General features: G+C 49.0%; 9 protein-coding genes across 9 annotated transcripts; 5 read left to right on the top strand and 4 right to left on the bottom strand.

Annotated features, from left to right (window-relative positions):
* Positions 1-389: 389 nt before the first annotated feature.
* Positions 390-1,609, top strand: LCP9604111_8423 (TauD/TfdA dioxygenase family protein; the record flags this gene model as incomplete). The annotated part of the gene is made up of 3 exons (XM_039076565.1): positions 390-492; positions 542-1,121; positions 1,180-1,609. The coding sequence occupies 3 exons, from the start codon at positions 390-392 to the stop codon at positions 1,607-1,609; spliced, it is 1,113 nt and encodes a 370-aa protein (XP_038925629.1).
* Positions 1,610-1,830: 221 nt separating this feature from the next.
* LCP9604111_8422 (LipA and NB-ARC domain protein) lies at positions 1,831-3,639 on the bottom strand (the record flags this gene model as incomplete). Its single annotated transcript, XM_039076564.1, has 1 exon — positions 1,831-3,639. The coding sequence occupies one exon, from the start codon at positions 3,637-3,639 to the stop codon at positions 1,831-1,833; it is 1,809 nt and encodes a 602-aa protein (XP_038925628.1).
* A 441-nt stretch (positions 3,640-4,080) lies between these two features.
* Positions 4,081-5,707, bottom strand: LCP9604111_8421 (uncharacterized protein; the record flags this gene model as incomplete). Its single annotated transcript, XM_039076563.1, has 8 exons — positions 4,081-4,163; positions 4,213-4,413; positions 4,480-4,671; positions 4,727-4,985; positions 5,053-5,238; positions 5,289-5,363; positions 5,423-5,548; positions 5,606-5,707. The coding sequence occupies 8 exons, from the start codon at positions 5,705-5,707 to the stop codon at positions 4,081-4,083; spliced, it is 1,224 nt and encodes a 407-aa protein (XP_038925627.1).
* A 772-nt stretch (positions 5,708-6,479) lies between these two features.
* Positions 6,480-8,060, bottom strand: LCP9604111_8420 (histidine phosphatase family protein; the record flags this gene model as incomplete). Its single annotated transcript, XM_039076562.1, has 1 exon — positions 6,480-8,060. The coding sequence occupies one exon, from the start codon at positions 8,058-8,060 to the stop codon at positions 6,480-6,482; it is 1,581 nt and encodes a 526-aa protein (XP_038925626.1).
* An 838-nt stretch (positions 8,061-8,898) lies between these two features.
* On the top strand, positions 8,899-9,403 carry LCP9604111_8419 (uncharacterized protein; the record flags this gene model as incomplete). Its single annotated transcript, XM_039076560.1, has 4 exons — positions 8,899-8,921; positions 9,029-9,097; positions 9,173-9,321; positions 9,384-9,403. The coding sequence occupies 4 exons, from the start codon at positions 8,899-8,901 to the stop codon at positions 9,401-9,403; spliced, it is 261 nt and encodes an 86-aa protein (XP_038925625.1).
* Positions 9,404-9,924: 521 nt separating this feature from the next.
* LCP9604111_8418 (DnaJ domain protein) lies at positions 9,925-11,628 on the bottom strand (the record flags this gene model as incomplete). Its single annotated transcript, XM_039076559.1, has 5 exons — positions 9,925-10,101; positions 10,155-11,206; positions 11,266-11,359; positions 11,422-11,465; positions 11,523-11,628. The coding sequence occupies 5 exons, from the start codon at positions 11,626-11,628 to the stop codon at positions 9,925-9,927; spliced, it is 1,473 nt and encodes a 490-aa protein (XP_038925624.1).
* A 409-nt stretch (positions 11,629-12,037) lies between these two features.
* On the top strand, positions 12,038-13,521 carry erg9 (bifunctional farnesyl-diphosphate farnesyltransferase/squalene synthase; the record flags this gene model as incomplete). The annotated part of the gene is made up of 2 exons (XM_039076558.1): positions 12,038-12,105; positions 12,168-13,521. 2 exons carry the CDS (start codon positions 12,038-12,040, stop codon positions 13,519-13,521), a joined length of 1,422 nt encoding a protein of 473 aa, XP_038925623.1.
* Positions 13,522-14,144: 623 nt separating this feature from the next.
* On the top strand, positions 14,145-14,745 carry LCP9604111_8416 (hemerythrin domain-containing protein; the record flags this gene model as incomplete). The annotated part of the gene is made up of 2 exons (XM_039076557.1): positions 14,145-14,252; positions 14,320-14,745. 2 exons carry the CDS (start codon positions 14,145-14,147, stop codon positions 14,743-14,745), a joined length of 534 nt encoding a protein of 177 aa, XP_038925622.1.
* A 1,171-nt stretch (positions 14,746-15,916) lies between these two features.
* On the top strand, positions 15,917-16,729 carry LCP9604111_8415 (A4/G1 family peptidase; the record flags this gene model as incomplete). Its single annotated transcript, XM_039076556.1, has 1 exon — positions 15,917-16,729. One exon carries the CDS (start codon positions 15,917-15,919, stop codon positions 16,727-16,729), a length of 813 nt encoding a protein of 270 aa, XP_038925621.1.
* Positions 16,730-17,074: the final 345 nt, after the last annotated feature.

The raw sequence follows: 17,074 nt of genomic DNA, 5'->3' as shown, positions 1-17,074 counted from the left end.
GGTTTGCCAGGTTTGCCATGTTTGTACTGTTTGTCAATGTCATGACGTATCAACTATCCAAGCGGGTGTACTGTGGCCACTCATCCGCCTTATCACCAGACGAATATCCCATAACATCCAATAGCAATTCATAACTCAACATCTTTTTGCTCCGTAACTCGGAGTTGGCCCTTATCAATATATTTCTGTACGGAAAATAGCCAGTGATACCTTCTTTATTACTCCCATCGTCCCACCTATTCTCTCTCGTGTTCGGTATACGCCGTCGACCGTCTCTCTCCCACAAGTTGCCTTTAGTATCAGCCCAGGACTATAAAGACTGCCGTGTAGAACATCATATGAAAATTCGATTTCGAGTCGCGAACCTGAAATCTTAAAGAATCAGAACTATGGCTGTGTTACCACTTACCGTCCGTCCGCTTCAGCCTCCTCCGGGCTCAAGCATTGATTTTGGTGCTGAGGTTGAAGGTGTTGATTTGGAAAACTTGACTGGTTTGTGGATTACTGCCAATTATAAGAGCACAAGCTAATGGTCATATAGAAGAGCAGTTTGCCACTATTCGGAAAGCCCTCTACGAGCACCAGGTTGTGGTGTTCAAAAACCAGAAAGGGCTATCACCTAAAGCCCAGTATGAGCTGACCAAGCGATTCGACCCGGTTTCCGAAAACTATGGACATGGCAAGACCATTGATGCGAAGCGAAGCATCCTCCATCCTGACCTCAAGACTGTCCCTCACCAGCCACAGGTGCAGGTGATCGGAAATGGACATGTTGATTCGTACGAGGGTCTCAAAGATATCACATTACGACACCCTCACCACCGCACATTCCACAAAGATCACATCCCGGACGATAAGGACTATGATTTTACCCGGTTTTACCGCTGGCATATCGATGCCGCCCTTTACGACCTATACCCGCCCCAGGTGACAACGCTTATGGCCGTAAGTGTGCCCAAAGGCCGCCGACAGACATTATTGTATGATGATGGAACCGGGGAAACAATGGATGTACCACTTGGGACAACAGCGTTTGTTAGCGGAGAGCGGATGTTTGAACTTCTTTCGCCCGAGGATAAGGAGTTTGTGAAGACAAGCAAAATTGAATATGCCCCCCATCCGTAAGATCCCTTATGGTATTCCCATGGCTCTGATCAACTGAGCTAAATATCACAACAGGTACATTTGGATGAGCCAAGCGCATTCCCGATCTACGGGGCTCGGTCTACACTCAGAAGGACTCGAGTTGCCTGACTCGGAACTTCCACCTATCGACCCTAGTAAGATCATGGTTTTCCCAATGACCTGGAAAAACCCAGTGACGGGCAAATTGGCTCTCCAGATCCATCCCTCTGCTGTACGGCGTATCCACTGCGCCGATGGAACCACGATCGATGACTTGGCCCGTGTACGGGACATTGTCTATAAGTTGCAGCGGCCGGCCATCAGCCCTCAGTATGTATATCCCCATGACTGGGAAGATAACGACTTGGTTTTATTCAACAACCGTGGCGTGCTGCATTCCGTGGTTGGTGCATTCAAACCCGACGAAGTGCGACTGTTCCGTCAATGTAACTTGGCGGCTTCGGAGCCACCAGTTGGGGCATGAGTGCTTTCATTTCGATTTCGATTTGACATTTCTGCTGTTGTTTGTTAATATTGGATTTTCGAGGGAATCAATCGAACTTAATCTGGCTTGAATTTTTTGAACTGATATAACTTAACCGCGGGAATCACATCTTGAGTAATGAAATATTATATATCGGATGTTGTACATAAAAGACGCCATTTATGTATCTGTAAAAAGATCTATGAGCGTATTGACAAGGATTAGCGGACAATGTAAAATCCATGTACGGCAATTTGGCTCTCTCTGAGCTCATCGGTGACAGAGCGAACCCCAACCCGGTGCAATGGAACTTGCTCTACCAACTTCTGTCCTCGGTTGACGATACTAGTACACCCCCCGACCGTGCGATCAATCCAATTCGAATTTTGTTGAAGGTCCGGATGTTCCGCTGCCCACGCGGGATGAGCCAGAGTATCATGTACAACAGATGCGTCGTACACATCAGCGAGCAGGGCCGCCTCGGCAGCTGCCACTTGCGCCTCGGCGAGTTCTTTGCTCGTAGTTCCAGTGGGTGGTGGGATTTCAGCGCGAAGGTATCCCAAAACACGAATCTCGATTTTGCTTGTTTGGAGAGGAACGTCCTGAAGGAGGCGAATGGCGACCACACGTTTCGATATTTGAGCCATATTTACTCTCGTCGCCTGGAGGGGATCCAATGCCCGCACGGACAAGATAGCTGGGTACCATCCAGTAGTCGAGCAACCTTTGCTCGACTCAAGGTCGAATCGAACCCAGCCGAAGAAGTAACCCCTTAACTGCTCCGTCACCCAGTCGGGCATTCTGATTAAGCTTAACTTCGGCATATTGTCATGGTTATTGGGGTACGAGGTTTGATCGGGTTGACAGCGAGCTTTGAATGTCAAAGGAAACGGTGACTGGGGGCCGGCATCGATAGAAACCGGGCTGCTTCCAGCTATTTCTGGCGCTGCTAGATTTACTTGAGATCGTCCAATAGGACCCTTGGAGCCATTGATGATACCACCCACGCGGTTCTCAACACCACTCATCGTGTAAGCCTTTTGGGCCGCTGTCATTGTCACCCACGATGGACGAAGCGCAGCAGCTTGGGCTTGAAGCGGAGCAGTTTGGGCTTGAATGGCTGAGACGGCCGGACCTGCCACGGTTCGCGCTGCAGTTTGGGCGTAAAGGCTCACAACCATAGCCCCAACCTCCAAGGGTAGCGTGCTCAAGCTCGCGCCACGGATAGAGCTAGGGGCAGTGGATGCAGAGAGCACCCGGAACACGGGGCTATTGCCAAGCACCTTCTTCTTGACTCCTTGGCAGAGAACTAGCTGGAAATATCCATCGCCTGCTTCGGCTGGAATCCGTACAACGGCCGTCTCGCGTAGCTTATGTGTATCGCGCGGACGTGGCGGGGCCTTCTTTCGAAATTTCTTGATGTCGCGTTGCCAAGCTCGTTCATCATCCGGAGTCACCTGGTCGGCCCTCAGCGGCATACCCGGAGTCACATCCAGCCAGCTATCTCGGAGATTGAGGAATGACTTGAATTGCATTCCGGTCTTCCCGGTCCAACCTTTACTCTGCAACCACAAGGTGTGTTCGGGAGGTAAAGGGGCATCAGAGAAAATTGATATAGCGACCGATGTAGTGGGCCCACGGTAGAAGACCAGTCCATGGGAATGTCGCAAAATGGTGACATGCTTGTTTGATTCCGTTGGACGATTGATCAGACCAGTGAGGAAATACCTAGCTTCGCTGTATGCCTTCTGAACAGGCGTCGGAGGAGCCGGAGATGAGGTTGGCCCCGCTGTCCTTGGTCGTGGCAGTGAGCCTGGAGTTACAGGCCTGGAAGGTGGCGTCCCATAAAGGTCCGTATATGATGGGGGCTGTGATGATGGGGGTACAAGGGACGGGGTACTAGCAGCATAAGCTGTCGCCTCCCGCTGATCGGCATGGGCTGTAGCTCGCAAGTTCGGGTTTGACAGGGGCTTCCGCTTGATGCGAAATGAATCTGGCGGATGGCTCGGGCTTAAATGACTAGAAGACATTTTCTACATGATGTTCAAGGAATTCAAGAAATTCAAGAAATGCCGGGCCCTCCGATTTATTGGAATCATCACTCTTGGCCACTTGCCCCCATTGGCCCGAGCTGGATATTGGCCTGAGGCATACATTAATGCCTGAGGTTGTAGGCCGTTCTCGAGAATATGCGAAATATACTGTAATCTTATTGCTTTTGACCTCAGCTCGTACTATAAAACTAGGATGTATTGAAGGCTAATGGTATGCACCTGCACATGCCATTGACCTCCTGCGTTGGGATTGATCTAGGTGTGTAGATACCTCGAACTAGATCCGGACTCGCGGTATGGCATGCATGGATTTAGATTGCTTCAATTATATGTTTTCAGACATTTGACCTCTTCAATTTCAACACTGTACTATCTTTCAGTATCTCCTACTCCCATTCGTCTCTGTCATTGATCCGTTCATCTATCCTCCAGCAACTTTGTAGAGTGCTCAATCTCATTGTATGAGAAACAAATATTCATGACTTTCACCATTTCCACAGCTATCATTGTCAGTTTGGATCCATTCCAAGGCTCTTAAAACTAACACACCTGATAATCTATCACCGGCTGTATCATCCTCATCCCGTCCATTTATCCGAGTGTAGTGGAGGACAAAGTTGACCCGTGGCCGACGGCCCGCTTGGTACATTTCAAGTCGCGTGGGGACATCGTCCGGCGTACTGCCACAAGGGAGCAAGGTGGCAATGCTAACTGCATCTTCGATTGCCATAGCTGCTCCCTGGCCCAAGTCTATCGAGTTGTCAGTGTATGTCACACAAAACAAGTTTGTCCATTTGCAGCTATTCGGTTGCTTACATGGCTGGAACGGATGTGCTGCATCTCCCAGAAGAGCAGCGTGGCCTCGAGTCCAAGTCGGCAGTTCCTCCATATCATAAAGATCCCATACTTTGAGATTTTTGTCTGCACTTGCAATAATTTGCTGAACACCGGGTGAAAACTTCGAAAAGGCCCTCACAATTGTAGTCTGGTCTCCAACTGACTGCCAGGCTATTAATCCCAATTTGTCAGTAACCTTCTGTATCAACCCCCGGAAACCTCTTACTGTCACTTTGGTTGTCTGCCTGAACTTCATTCAAAGGGACAAAAGCACAAAGATTGAGGATCTTGCTATCAGAGCAAGGGTAAGCCACGAGCCGCCGGTCATGGGATGCCCACTCAATAAACACGCCGGTGTCTCGCACAAAATCAACAGTGCTCGCATGTTGCTTTAATTGATCTGTGGGAAGAAGCCAACGGAAGCATGACTTGCCAACGGGGTATGGGGAGGGAGATCCTGGTGCGATACTCTGGCGAATTTGGGACTATAGAACAGTTAGAACAGGGACGAGAGCTGGATAAACACCGGTGTTGATAATCTAGTGTTCATACATGTAGTCCATCTGCACCAAGGAGCAGGTCAGCCTTGAAAGTGCGACCATCACCGAGAGTGACCGACGGACAAGCCCCTTCCAGATTGACCTCGGTTATTCTACACCCTGTATGCAACGTTGCGGTTTCAAGGGCACGTTGTTTGAGGTGGTTGTGTAGCTCAACTCGATGCACGAGGTACCACTCCTGTGTTCAGATTAGATATTGTCCTGGCTGGGTCCGCTTCATTCGCCTACCGCTTGCCAATGATGACGAGTGTCAGCAAACTCTCTCTTGTATGTCAACTCCCCGTCAAATCTATATCGGTGTATCTGGAGAAAGCAAAAAATATCAATTCCAGCCACTCTTCTTGTCAAGAGACAAATCTGACCTGATGAAGCAATGTGCCTCCGAAATCTGCTGGATCAATGCCCATCCAGCGTAGCAAAGCAGTGCAATTCGGCGGCAAATGGATCGCAGCCCCAGTTTCTTTCAAAAAAGCAGACTTTTCCAGAATCTAGGCTTGGTGAGAAATTAATTTTGCAGCAAGCTTGGGTTGTTGCCCGGGGCATACCACAACACGATGCCCCTGTTTTCCGAGGGCAATAGCTGTTGAGAGACCAGCAATGCCGGCGCCGACGACGAGGACGTCAAGAGGCTGGGCTGATACCGTCATGATGAGGAGCCTATGTGGTTTTTGAGCTATATCGACTGATTTCCCTTCATGAATCTCTGACGTGAGATTTATAGCGGTATGCTCTCTCATCCGGTTTCCGAGTTTGGCAATCCCCGATACTTATCTCCGAGTCAGCCAAGAGAAGTGGATGCTTCAATGCTGCTAGATGGTCCTTGCAACCTCGGATAGCACAGCGGTATTTTTGAGCTGAAACGGAAGGAAGCTATCGGGCGCACAGAAATTGTTGAATACTGTTGGGTCGAAGTGATCGACACTGCATTGTTGGACACATTTTCCACGTTCACCTCCCCTTCACTCCCCTTCACCATATCCACTCCAGTTTGAATTAATATGGCGTTGACACATGAAAACGGTCCTTTGAATTGGAGTCTTATAATACCGTGTAATATCCATATTTCCGATAATAACTGTTGTGCCGCTGTCATTTCAGGTAGTGTGCGTGGTAGCCAAGACCTTTCACTTCGTTAGCCAATGAGAATACAACTGTTGTGCATTTCGCGTCAGATCTATCCGGGCAATTGGCGCGTCATTAAATCAATTGCCCTATGGGGAGATTGCTAGTCGTGAACAATATAATATTGCTTAGGCTAATTGTTTATGGGACGAGGCAGACAGGGCAGGAGGGAAGAAGAAGGTGAAACGTGTTGATATGCCAGGAGTTCGTCATGTCTACGAGAGCAAGCCCTGTAGGTATGTACGTGAGAAAAATATATATATATATATGATTTTAGATTGAATTTCATATCCTCATTCAGAGCTTTCTTGGCTGCCCGTTGCCCACTTGGTTGGTGATGTTGTAGTCACCATAGCAAGCTTCCTGGTACATGGCCTCCTTGTTGAGGTCGGGAATAGCTCTAAGGAAATTTTTGACCTTGCAAAATCCATTCACAGAGCCATCACAGACCTTGAGACCATCAAGCGGCAGAGGTGCATTATTCAGCACAAATCGGATATACTCGGTGGTATCAGACTTGGACGACAGGTCAGGGTTCTTGTATTTTTGCACCTGAAGATCCTTGAATGCGAAATCATTGGGGCAGGTCCAAACTTCAGAGAACAAGCGAGCGCCAAAGGGTGTCATCTGGTTTAGGTTGAAGGTGCGGTGCGGGGCGTGCGCAACCGAGACAGGCAAGCCATGAGGACCGTACTTGAAATAATCCAGACCCAAAGCAGTCAGGACAGACACGATGATATCATCGTGGGACATGTCCATGTATAGTGGCTGATCGAGCGGGAAAGTCTTGATGTTGTCATCGTACGTGTAGTTGATGCTGCTGTCACTGCTCGTGATGAGCCTAGACTGCAGACGCGCTGCCAGCTCCTGAACATAGCCAATGCCCTGGGCGCGGCCACTGGGGGACCCAAAACCGTAGTCGCCGTAGAATTGAAGATCGATGTAGTATTCAAAGTCGCGCCACTCCTGCTCAGTGAAGAGCGCGCAGAAAGAGGACTGGCCCAGTGCCGCATACTCGTACGGGCACATATTAAGCATCGCTAGAATGTCGAAAGTGTCGAGCTTCAGATCCTGGGGAAGGTGTGCAGCAAGACGCTCTCGGGCATGTTTGACAAGAGACGAAGCGAATACCTGCGCAGCGTTGTCACCCGGCTCCATGCCATTCGGGCAGGAATCGGTCGACGATAGGGTATTGTTGAAGTCTTCGAGCTCGGGGATAATAGTCAGATTGTACTCCGAGTATGAGCTGTTGGCTCCTGTGTTTCCAAAAAAGCCACCCAGCCACCAGCGAGCACTCTCCAAAATTCGGGGGTACGAGGTCGTGCGGAAAGTCGGCTTTGGGCGCGCGGTACCATTGGGATACACATTCAGTGATGCATTCCAGGCTGCATTGGCATTTTCTGCGCGATAGAGCAATCGGCCATACTGACTCCAGAATTGAGCGCCGGAAGTGGCTTCGGTGGCGGCGCCAGTGGGTAGCAGAGTGTTCAAACCAAGCATATACTCCCAATCGTTCAAAAAAGACAGAGGTCCGGAACCGATTTTCTTGTGTGGATTTTTCTTAGTGTAGTTGGCCAGTTTCTGGGCAAAGTTCTCCATGCCTTCTCCATCGAGGGGCCATTGTGTAGGATACCGCTGGGCATGGCGGTGTAGCACATGCACCTGCGACAGTTCACACTCCGATGGAAACCCCTTAGAGACATTGAAACTGGATGCATCGGCATAGGGGCTGAGGTTGGCCCAGCTTGTTTTCATATCAAACCCTGACGGGTATGAGAGACCGGTGGGACTGGCTACGGCCGTGGAGCTCGATGCCACTGCAGCAGTGCTTACCGCAAGAGCTAGCAGGGCCATGGCAGATGATTGTAGAGCCGCCATTTTGATGCTATTGTCGTCTCTGGGCACGCGACAAACTTCCAAAAACAATTCGAGGAATGGCCGACTTACCCATTTTTATCTGCCCCTGTGGAGAGGGGAAAAGGGGATCGACCAAATCTCTTTCCTTGCGTGGAATCGCGTAAGTCCGTTCTGTCCGGCACGATGTGACCCTAGAATCCTCATAATGTTGTATTTTGCTCAGGGACAAGATAAACATCCTTGAGTTGCGGTGATCCCCGAAATTTCAATAGCCAAGCTCGCGTGGGGAAATGCTTGGCCCGACGAAGTCCGTCAAAAGCCGTCAAGGGCAAAAAACAAAGGAGAAATACGAGACTTTCAAGGGCTGGGGGATGAGCCAACGGGTTGTGGCCATTAAATGGGCTTTTCTTGCATTCGTATAAACCCGGTGATGCATCAGAGGCAATCAAAGAGAAGGCAAAAGAAGGGGGGAACACATCACATCTGGGCACATGACCTCTCCCAGCCCTTTACCAACACCTCCGCTTTGCTGCTATAAGAATTCAGCTCTCGGGTCATGGGCTATACGATATCCCGAAACCCCCATTCGCTTACCTTGTACCAATTGGGATCAATGCAGATGCCATGTCGATGCAGCTGCTCGTATCGGACACGAGACCACACTTCTTAGAGCCTGCGCCTCAACTGGATCGGAAGCTCCAAATAAATTGTTTCTGATTACGAGCTCTATCATGAACATGTGGGAGAAACCATAAAGCGCAAGGGATCCGGCCCTTTCGAGCAGTTTTTTTCTTTATTTTGATACTCCTAATGCAGAGACCTCCAAATTAGCTATATCCTAGCTATTATTGACTTCACTATGTTGGCCCTCGGTATTGTCTTGTATGCCCTATTGAGTACGTCCTTGGCCTTTGCTATCGTCAAGCTAGCCCTATTGGCTTTCATTGCTGCCGTATATTCTGGCTAGCATGCTTTGCTGACCTCGCCAGCCTCCTTGGTGGTGCTACTATTACAAGCTCCTACTACAATACCGTCATTGCCTTTGGCGTGCTACTTTGGTAGGTTCCTCGGATAGTCTCCAGACAATACACACGCAGTACAAAGAACCGACCTGACGCTTACCTCATATATAGGCTGCTATTTATTGCCCTAGTTATATTTACCAGTCTTGCCATGTGTGGTGTTTTGGTGTCTGATTGGGCTGGGTACCAGTCTCCCAGGAAGGAGAAGGGAGTTGGTATGAACCAAACTAGGGCTGGCCCTGCTCACGAAGTGCCGACGAGTATGAGTCCTGTGGTTCCATAGAAGTTGTGTTGTCGTGATGCTAAAGGTCTTTATGAACAGCCGAACAGTCAATGGCTTAGCCCTTCATCGCCCTCGCCCACAGCGTGGAACTGAGTACCACACAGGTCCGCATGAAACCAGTCCAGCATAATCACCACAGTTTTGGTTTGGTAGGATTCGCAAGGAATAGTAATGGGTCTCATCGGTAATAGGTTATATCTTTTGCGTGTTTCCGACATTCTCATATCACCTACACTACTAATAATACGTTATGCCATGTTAATATTTGCTTCAATGTGATTATCAAGAGCATTTATGTTCATACAATCCGCATAAAACCGCTGCCGTGCTGTCACGACTAATCAAAGGAGGTATATAGTCCAATCTATCCGTCTGAACAAACTGTGCGTCGCAAGCCGTAAGTGTCCAGTCGCTGTAAAAAGCATAATCGTCAAGCCCGAGAAAAGGTGAGAAGGTAAAAAGCAAACCCAACATGTATGTCCAGGATATAATGAGCCGGCTATCAAGAAAGACAAGACCAGGTACGACATGGTACTCAACCAAAAAAAAGAAAAGAAGAATGATAATGGTAATGACGAAATCAAAGAGTGGTCTCTTCCACAGGCTCTTTTCCACCGTGGGTCTCCTCATGGTCGTGCTTGAACTTCTTCTTTTTCTTGTCCTTGTCCTTCTCATCCTTGCCCTTTTTGCTCATAGCTTCGGCCATAAGCTGCTCGAAGGCCATGTAATCGCCTTCTTCCTCGGGGTCGCGTGCGGCCTAAAGCTAGCTGTTAGCATGATACTCAATATGCGGAAAACAGGTGTATATACCTTTGCGTATATATTGCCGGCAATTACCAGCGCATGCGCACGCTCAATCCGTTTCTCAAGTCGGGTCCGCTTATCGCTTAGAATCTGATCACAAACATCACGCAGGACACTCTGGATCTCAAATTTGCTGCCACGCCACGCCGCTGCGAGGATCTTGCCAGTCACTCTCTTCTCGTATTCAGCCTTCTTCTCGTCAGTCCAGTCTTCACCACCGCGTTCCTCCATCTTAGCCATCTCCTCCATGGTCATCTGCGCATCAATGGCTGTGGAGATGGTGGTCCATGTCTCCTTCGCAAGAGTGCCCTTGTCCTTCAAGCGAGAGAAGAAGCCAGAGATACCTAGGAACTTCTGTGACTTGAGGAAGGAAGTACCCTTCTGAATGTATGTTTGACCAACAGCGTGGAGAATTTCCAAACCGAAAGATTCCATTTTTAAGTTCTCCACCTCAAGTCGGATCTTCTCCTCGAAAGCATGGGACACGTCCTTACCCTTGTCCGTCTCAGTCCAAACGCTTAAACGATCAATCAGCTTATTTGCGAGTGTGTTGACACGATCTTCGCGAGCCTTTCTGCGCTCATCCTCGAAAGCGTTAAGGCGTTCCTGCTGCTCCTTAGACAAACCCTTCTTCTTCTCCTTCTTGCGCAGCTCCTTCTCCTCCTGAGACAGACCGGCTGCCTCCATGCGAGCTTCTTCTTCGGATTTGTCCATGAGGGCTTGCTGTCCGAAATTTCGTCGAGGAGTGCTGGTACCAGAGCCTTGGTTGGAGACTGGCTTTTCAGAGGGGCCGGCAGCTGCAGCTGCAGGTGCGGCCTCTGCCGTAGAACCGTGGGTTTCATGAACAGGAACATGAGCGGGATCGCCAGCTGCAGCCTTCACCTCCGCGTCATGAATGTTCAGTTTCTCTTCAGCAGATTGAGCCAGTTCTTCCTCCTCCATTTCCTGCATCGTGATGTCCATAGTCGCGGTGAGGTCCTTCATAAGGGAGATCTCGCCGATAAGATCAACAAAGGCCTCGCCCCCGAAGATCATACTGAAGAATTCGGACGGGTCCTCTGTGGAAGACAAATCAGAAACGGTGTGCTGGACATTGGTATGCATGTGATGGACTTACCGAAACCACCACCAGGTACCGACTCCTCCTTACCAAACTTGTCATATCGCTTTCGAAGATCTTCGTTGCTCAGAACTTGGTACGCCTCACCGATCTAAATTAGGAAGATATCAGTTCCGCGTAACATGCATCATCCCTAGGCTTGCGCAATCATACCGCCTGGAAGCGTTCGTGTGCGGTTTCATCTCCAGGGTTCTTGTCTGCGATAATGGATTAGAAAGCCTAGCAAGGAAATACAAGGTCACATGCGGCCATACCCGGGTGAGTGACAATAGCCAGCTTCCGGTAGGCCTTTTTGATTTCCAGTTCGGTGGCCGTCGGTGGCACACCTAGGGCGTCGTAGTAAGCAGTATCGGCAACCATCGCAGCGACCGAGCCTAACTTGAGAACAGATTGAATTGATGGAAAATGAAAGCTCAATAGATTCAAAGATCTGAAGGAAAAAAAAAACAGTGGAGGGGTGTTGTTTAGGCAGAACCTCGAGATATTTTTCGGAAGTTGGCGCTGATATCATGTGGGGTTGTATGCATGGTTTGCTCCGGTCACGTGTCGGCTAAACTCTGCATTTAATCTGTTCTGGCCTTTTCCCCTTTTCCTCCCCCCAATCCGCCGTTCCCCCAGGTTCTGTTGTTTTTGTTTGTTTGTTTTTATTAATCCTCGTCTTCAATACCTTTGCTTTCGGATCCTATTCCAATTGCTTCACTTGGTGAAGATTCAGCTACTTTGCAACAACTCTTGAACATCCGACTCGCGCGCCTCTCCCCCGCCCATCATGGGTCTCATCGGCAATGCTCTCTACTACTCTTTCCACCCCATGCAGCTGAGGTCAATTCTCCAATGGTATGTTTTGGTGTTCCTGAAGCTCATTCCCACATGCGAAGCTAACGATCCACGTCACATAGGAAAGTCTGGCACAACCCGCCCCATGAGCGTAACGAGAAGAACGAGACCGAGAATCAGAAGATCTGTTTCCAGTTTTTGGACAAAACCAGCCGCAGCTTCAGCGCCGTGATCAAGGAGTTACATCCCGAATTGTTAATCCCTATCTGCATCTTCTACTTGGTCCTCCGTGGACTGGATACCATCGAGGATGACACTTCCATTCCATTGGCCACCAAGGAACCTCTTCTCCGGGACTTTAAGGACATCTTGACGCAAGATGGCTGGACTTTTACTGGGAATCGGCCGGAGGAGAAGGACCGTGAGCTGCTGGTTCAGTTCAACCACGTCGTCACCGAGTTCATGAACATGAAGCCTGAATACCAGGTTATCATCAAGGACATCACTGAGAAGATGGGTAATGGCATGGCTGACTATGCTGTGAAGGCAGAGCATGACGATGCTAGTGTGAAGACTAAGGAGGAGTATGATCTATACTGCTACTACGTCGCTGGATTGGTTGGCGAGGGCCTCACTCGCCTCTTCGTCGAGGCCGGGTTTGGTAACCCGGCTCTGTTGAAGCGACCTAAGTTACATAAGTCAATGGGTCTTTTCCTCCAGAAGACTAATATCATCCGCGATATCCGAGAGGATTTCGATGATAACCGACGTTTCTGGCCTCAGGAAATTTGGTCCAAGCATGTCGACAACTTTGAAGATCTCTTCAAGCCAGAGCACCTTGATGCAGCTCTTAACTGCAGCTCGGAGATGGTCCTGAACGCGTTGGAGCATGCTGAGGAGTGCCTGTTCTACTTGGCCGGTATGCGAGAGCAGAGTGTTTTCAACTTCTGTGCAATCCCGCAGTCTATGGCCATCGCCACAATGGAGTTGTGTTTCCGCAACCCCGATATCTTCCAGCGCAACATTAAAATCACCAAGGGAGACGCATGTGAACTCATGCATAAGTCAACCCAAAACTTGTCGGTTCTGTGCGACACCTTCCGCCAATATACGCGCAAGATTCACAAGAAGAATACCCCCCGGGATCCCAACTTCCTGAAGATCAGCATTGTCTGCGGACAGATTGAGAAGTTCATTGAGACCATCTTCCCGACGCAATCCGCCGAGGCCGCTAACCGTAAGGTCTCTGGTGAGCTCACTGCGGCCGAGCTACAGAAGAAGAAGGAAGACGACGAGAACAAGAGTGATGTCTACTTCATGATGGCTCTCATGGGAGTCATTGTTGTCGTTATCGCTAGTCTCATGATCTTCGCCGCCTGGATGATGGGCGCCCGGTTCGACCTTGCCTTTAAGGAGATCACGTCTGGCCACTTCAGGCCGCCGGCTAAGAACCAGCTTGAACACCCGGAGCTTTGATTGTCTTATATTATTTTCACATCCACGGCGTTACGACCTTTTACTGTCTAATATTTTCGATTCCCCCTTCGGCATATTGTCTTACTATTTTCTCGCCTGCCCCCGGCGCCCTCGATGTGTATTGATAATAACATAACTCTTTCTTTTCTTTGCCTCGCGCACACACAGACTAACCCTCCCATTTCTACCCCACCCTTTTTAGCACGGATGTCAAATTGCGATCTGGCCTTTTCATGGCCGAGGTTGTGCCGAAGAAGTACTTATATCGAAATGGAGATTCATCTCCCTAGCCAGTGAGTACTAGATCTTTGTCCAACGGTTCGCCCGAGGTGGCAAACATCCATTGAAGATCTAGAATATCCCGTGTATGTAAAGTTGTATGTCTATAGGAAATGAAACCATCAGCCTCTGGAGGTTGACTCTTGTCCTGAACTCAGATAACTGAAAACCGGCGGGACTAGAGAACAGGCCCCCAATCAGAAGTTTCTGCTATAGTGTATATCTTTTATTTCTCGGCAATAAATTTCTTCCAACTGCCGGCCCATTTCTTTTCGCTTTCTCGCTCATTACTCTTGCCATCTATCCATCGGCCAGGTTGGCCTCCCCGAAGCATCCTCAATCAAATGGGTTCCAAAAGGATGGCTTCTTCTTCTGGGGACTCCGGCGACTCCCCACTGTCCGCGAGTGATTTCCGGACTTATAATCGTATGTCGGAGCAAATGGAAGGATTTGTAAGCTTACCATCACACCTGGGCACCTGGGCACATTAGTATACCTTGAGCACTAACTCTCATGCAGCATAGTCATTTCCGTTTGACATGGAACCAGCTTTGGGAGGCCTGTGAAAACTCTAGAAAACGGGGGCTTTCAGCCCGCCAGATGATTATGATGGGCCTTCAATTCTGTTCGCAATTGGATTTCCATCATTCCATCGAAGAGCAACACATCTTCCCCGTATTGGCGAAAAAGATGCCTGAGTTTCGAAAGGAGCTTGAGCTATTGAGTCAGCATAGACAGATCCATGCAGGACTCGAGAAACTCGAGAAGTATCTTGAGCAGTGTCGGTCCGGCGAGGAAGATATGCGTCGCGAAGAGGTGAAACGGTTGATGGAAGGGTTTGGCAAGGTTCTGTGGACACACTTGGACCAAGAGGTTCAAACTCTTGGAGCTGCTAATATGCGCAAGTTCTGGTCTCTTGCTGAAATGCGCCAGCTTCCTATGTGATAATAACGAACGGAGGCAAGTTTTGTCAATTTCATTTTCAGAAACATGTCCAACTTTTTTTGAAGAGTATACATATCTGTGTGCCCATTTGAATTAATTCGAACTATTCTGGTTTGCTATTTGGTCTTGAAAAAGCACCTATGTTTTGTTTCCGAGGGATCTGCTTCTGCTTCATCAATGTCCATCACAAGCCAGAGTTGCAGTTTGATAATGGTAACCCCTACACGAAAATCCTTGGCTTAGAGTCGAGTGACCACTGCTAACAATGTGGACTGTTCCCGGAAGCTCCACCACAGCGTACTTGGGAATGTGAACACGTTGTCATCCCTTGCCTGGTATGTATACTAACCGCATCCAGGTAGCATTGCAAGCACGCCCCCAACTTCTGCTGTTTCAAAAACCCTTGACACTCGACCCAGTTTGTGTATGTTTCTTTCTTCTGTTGGCGATGATGTCGTGCGAAACAAGCACTCTCAGTTTTACCGATTCATCGGTAGATGTAGCGAGAATGCCAGGGTCATATGGAACCCATAAATACGGAGCAGCCGCAAAGCTTCGGAATATCGACACTACATATAATAAAATATACATTGTTAACCTTCAATGACATGTGCGTCACTTCAAGTTGATCAATCTCGTGGCAGATATCGGGGCCGCCGATCTTCATCTGATCCGTCAGCGCTCGGCTGTCAGATGTTTCTGTCTCCAAGAATGTGCTCTCACAGAAGTGCACAAGCTCGGCCGAGCTGCTCATTTTCACTAGGTCTCACATCATGACGATAACGGAAAGGAAATCTTGGCTTGGATCATGAACAATCGGCGGGAAACAGAGAAGATCAACACATCCGCAGCAAATGCAGGTCATGAACCTATTAATCGACGTGGCTGAGATCCCCAGAAATAACCTGACCTTTTTCACTCTCCATATCTCCACTCCAGTGGGTCCATAATTGTATCTCATCTTGTGTCTGGGGTCATCAGTACTACACCACGCGCTCCTTTCCTCATGCGGATTGGGCATGATGTCGTGCCGCATGCAACTTATATGAAATACAGGATATAAGTACCATCGGACCAAGCTCGAGAAATATTAGGTTAGTCAGGTTATAGCTTCGCCCTTGCTATCTATACCGTGTCAAAATCCGCTCAACTCACTGCCGTTTCCACCAACATGAAGTTCACAACCACCACGATCCTAACCACCGCTATACTAGCAGGCAGCTCTCTCGCAGCCCCTCGCAGCGGCCTGGTTGACCGCTTGCAGACCCGTGGTGCTCTGTCACGCCAGTCACTACCTGCCGAAAAGAAGGGTGTATTACTGAGGGAAGGAACCGAGGGAGTCAATGTTCAATACAGCAAGAACTGGGCTGGGGTGGTGCGCGAGAAGCCACCCGCCAGTGCTACCTACACCGCTGTGTCTGCAACTTTCACCGTCCCCGAGCCAACGGCCACCGATGGCTCTGGGGATATGCAGGCTGTGTCCGCCTGGGTCGGTATTGATGGGGACACTTACACCAAGGCCATTCTACAGACTGGCATTGATGCCTACATCCAGAATGGCAAGAAGACATTTGACGCCTGGTACGAGTGGTATCCATTAAGTGCGGAGAACTTTGACCTTGCATTATCCGCAGGCGACGTTATCGTTGCGAAGGTCGAGACAGATTCGCCCAGCAAGGGTGTCGCTATCATCGAGAATAAGTCAAGCGGCCAGAGTGTTACCAAGACTCTGTCTGCACCTTCAACCTCCGCCACTCTCGCTGGCCAGAATGCCGAATGGATAGTCGAGGACTTCAACACTGGTAGCAGCATGGTTCCATTGGTCAACTTCGGCAGAATCGATTTTACCGGCGCCCAAGCTGAGGCTGGCGGTACGAAGTATGGTGTCAAAAATACTGCTGTTTTGGATATCCAGCAGAATGGCAACGTGAAGGCCCACGTGGAAGTCCGAAGTGACACTGAGTTCTCTGTTACCTACCGGTGATTTGATATATATATCGGAGTTGATGAGTCTGGCGTTTTGTACAATGGATGATATCCGTCATATATCTCTCAATCGAGATAAGGAGGAATTTGCATCAGCAAAGTGAGGTATACTTCTTTCATTCAATTTAGTGAAATCTATCAAAAGAAAACAATGATTGATCACGTCATTTATTTCTTCCTGTGATAATTGGTCAAAATATCCCTGCCCGGATCCTGATGACCCTTTATTATCTTTTCTTTATAAACCGCGTATTCAGACATGTTGGGCCTATAATTAGATGAAGAGTGCGCAGAAGATGTTACGAAGAGGAAAGATAATAGACTTCTTACTAACTATTCAGGA

This window comes from Penicillium roqueforti, assembly GCF_015533775.1.
Source record: "Penicillium roqueforti strain LCP96 04111 chromosome Unknown scaffold_32, whole genome shotgun sequence".
NCBI lineage: Eukaryota > Fungi > Ascomycota > Eurotiomycetes > Eurotiales > Aspergillaceae > Penicillium > Penicillium roqueforti.
The sequence above is the reverse complement of the archived record's forward strand: the minus strand, read 5'-3'. Positions and strand labels throughout refer to the sequence as shown.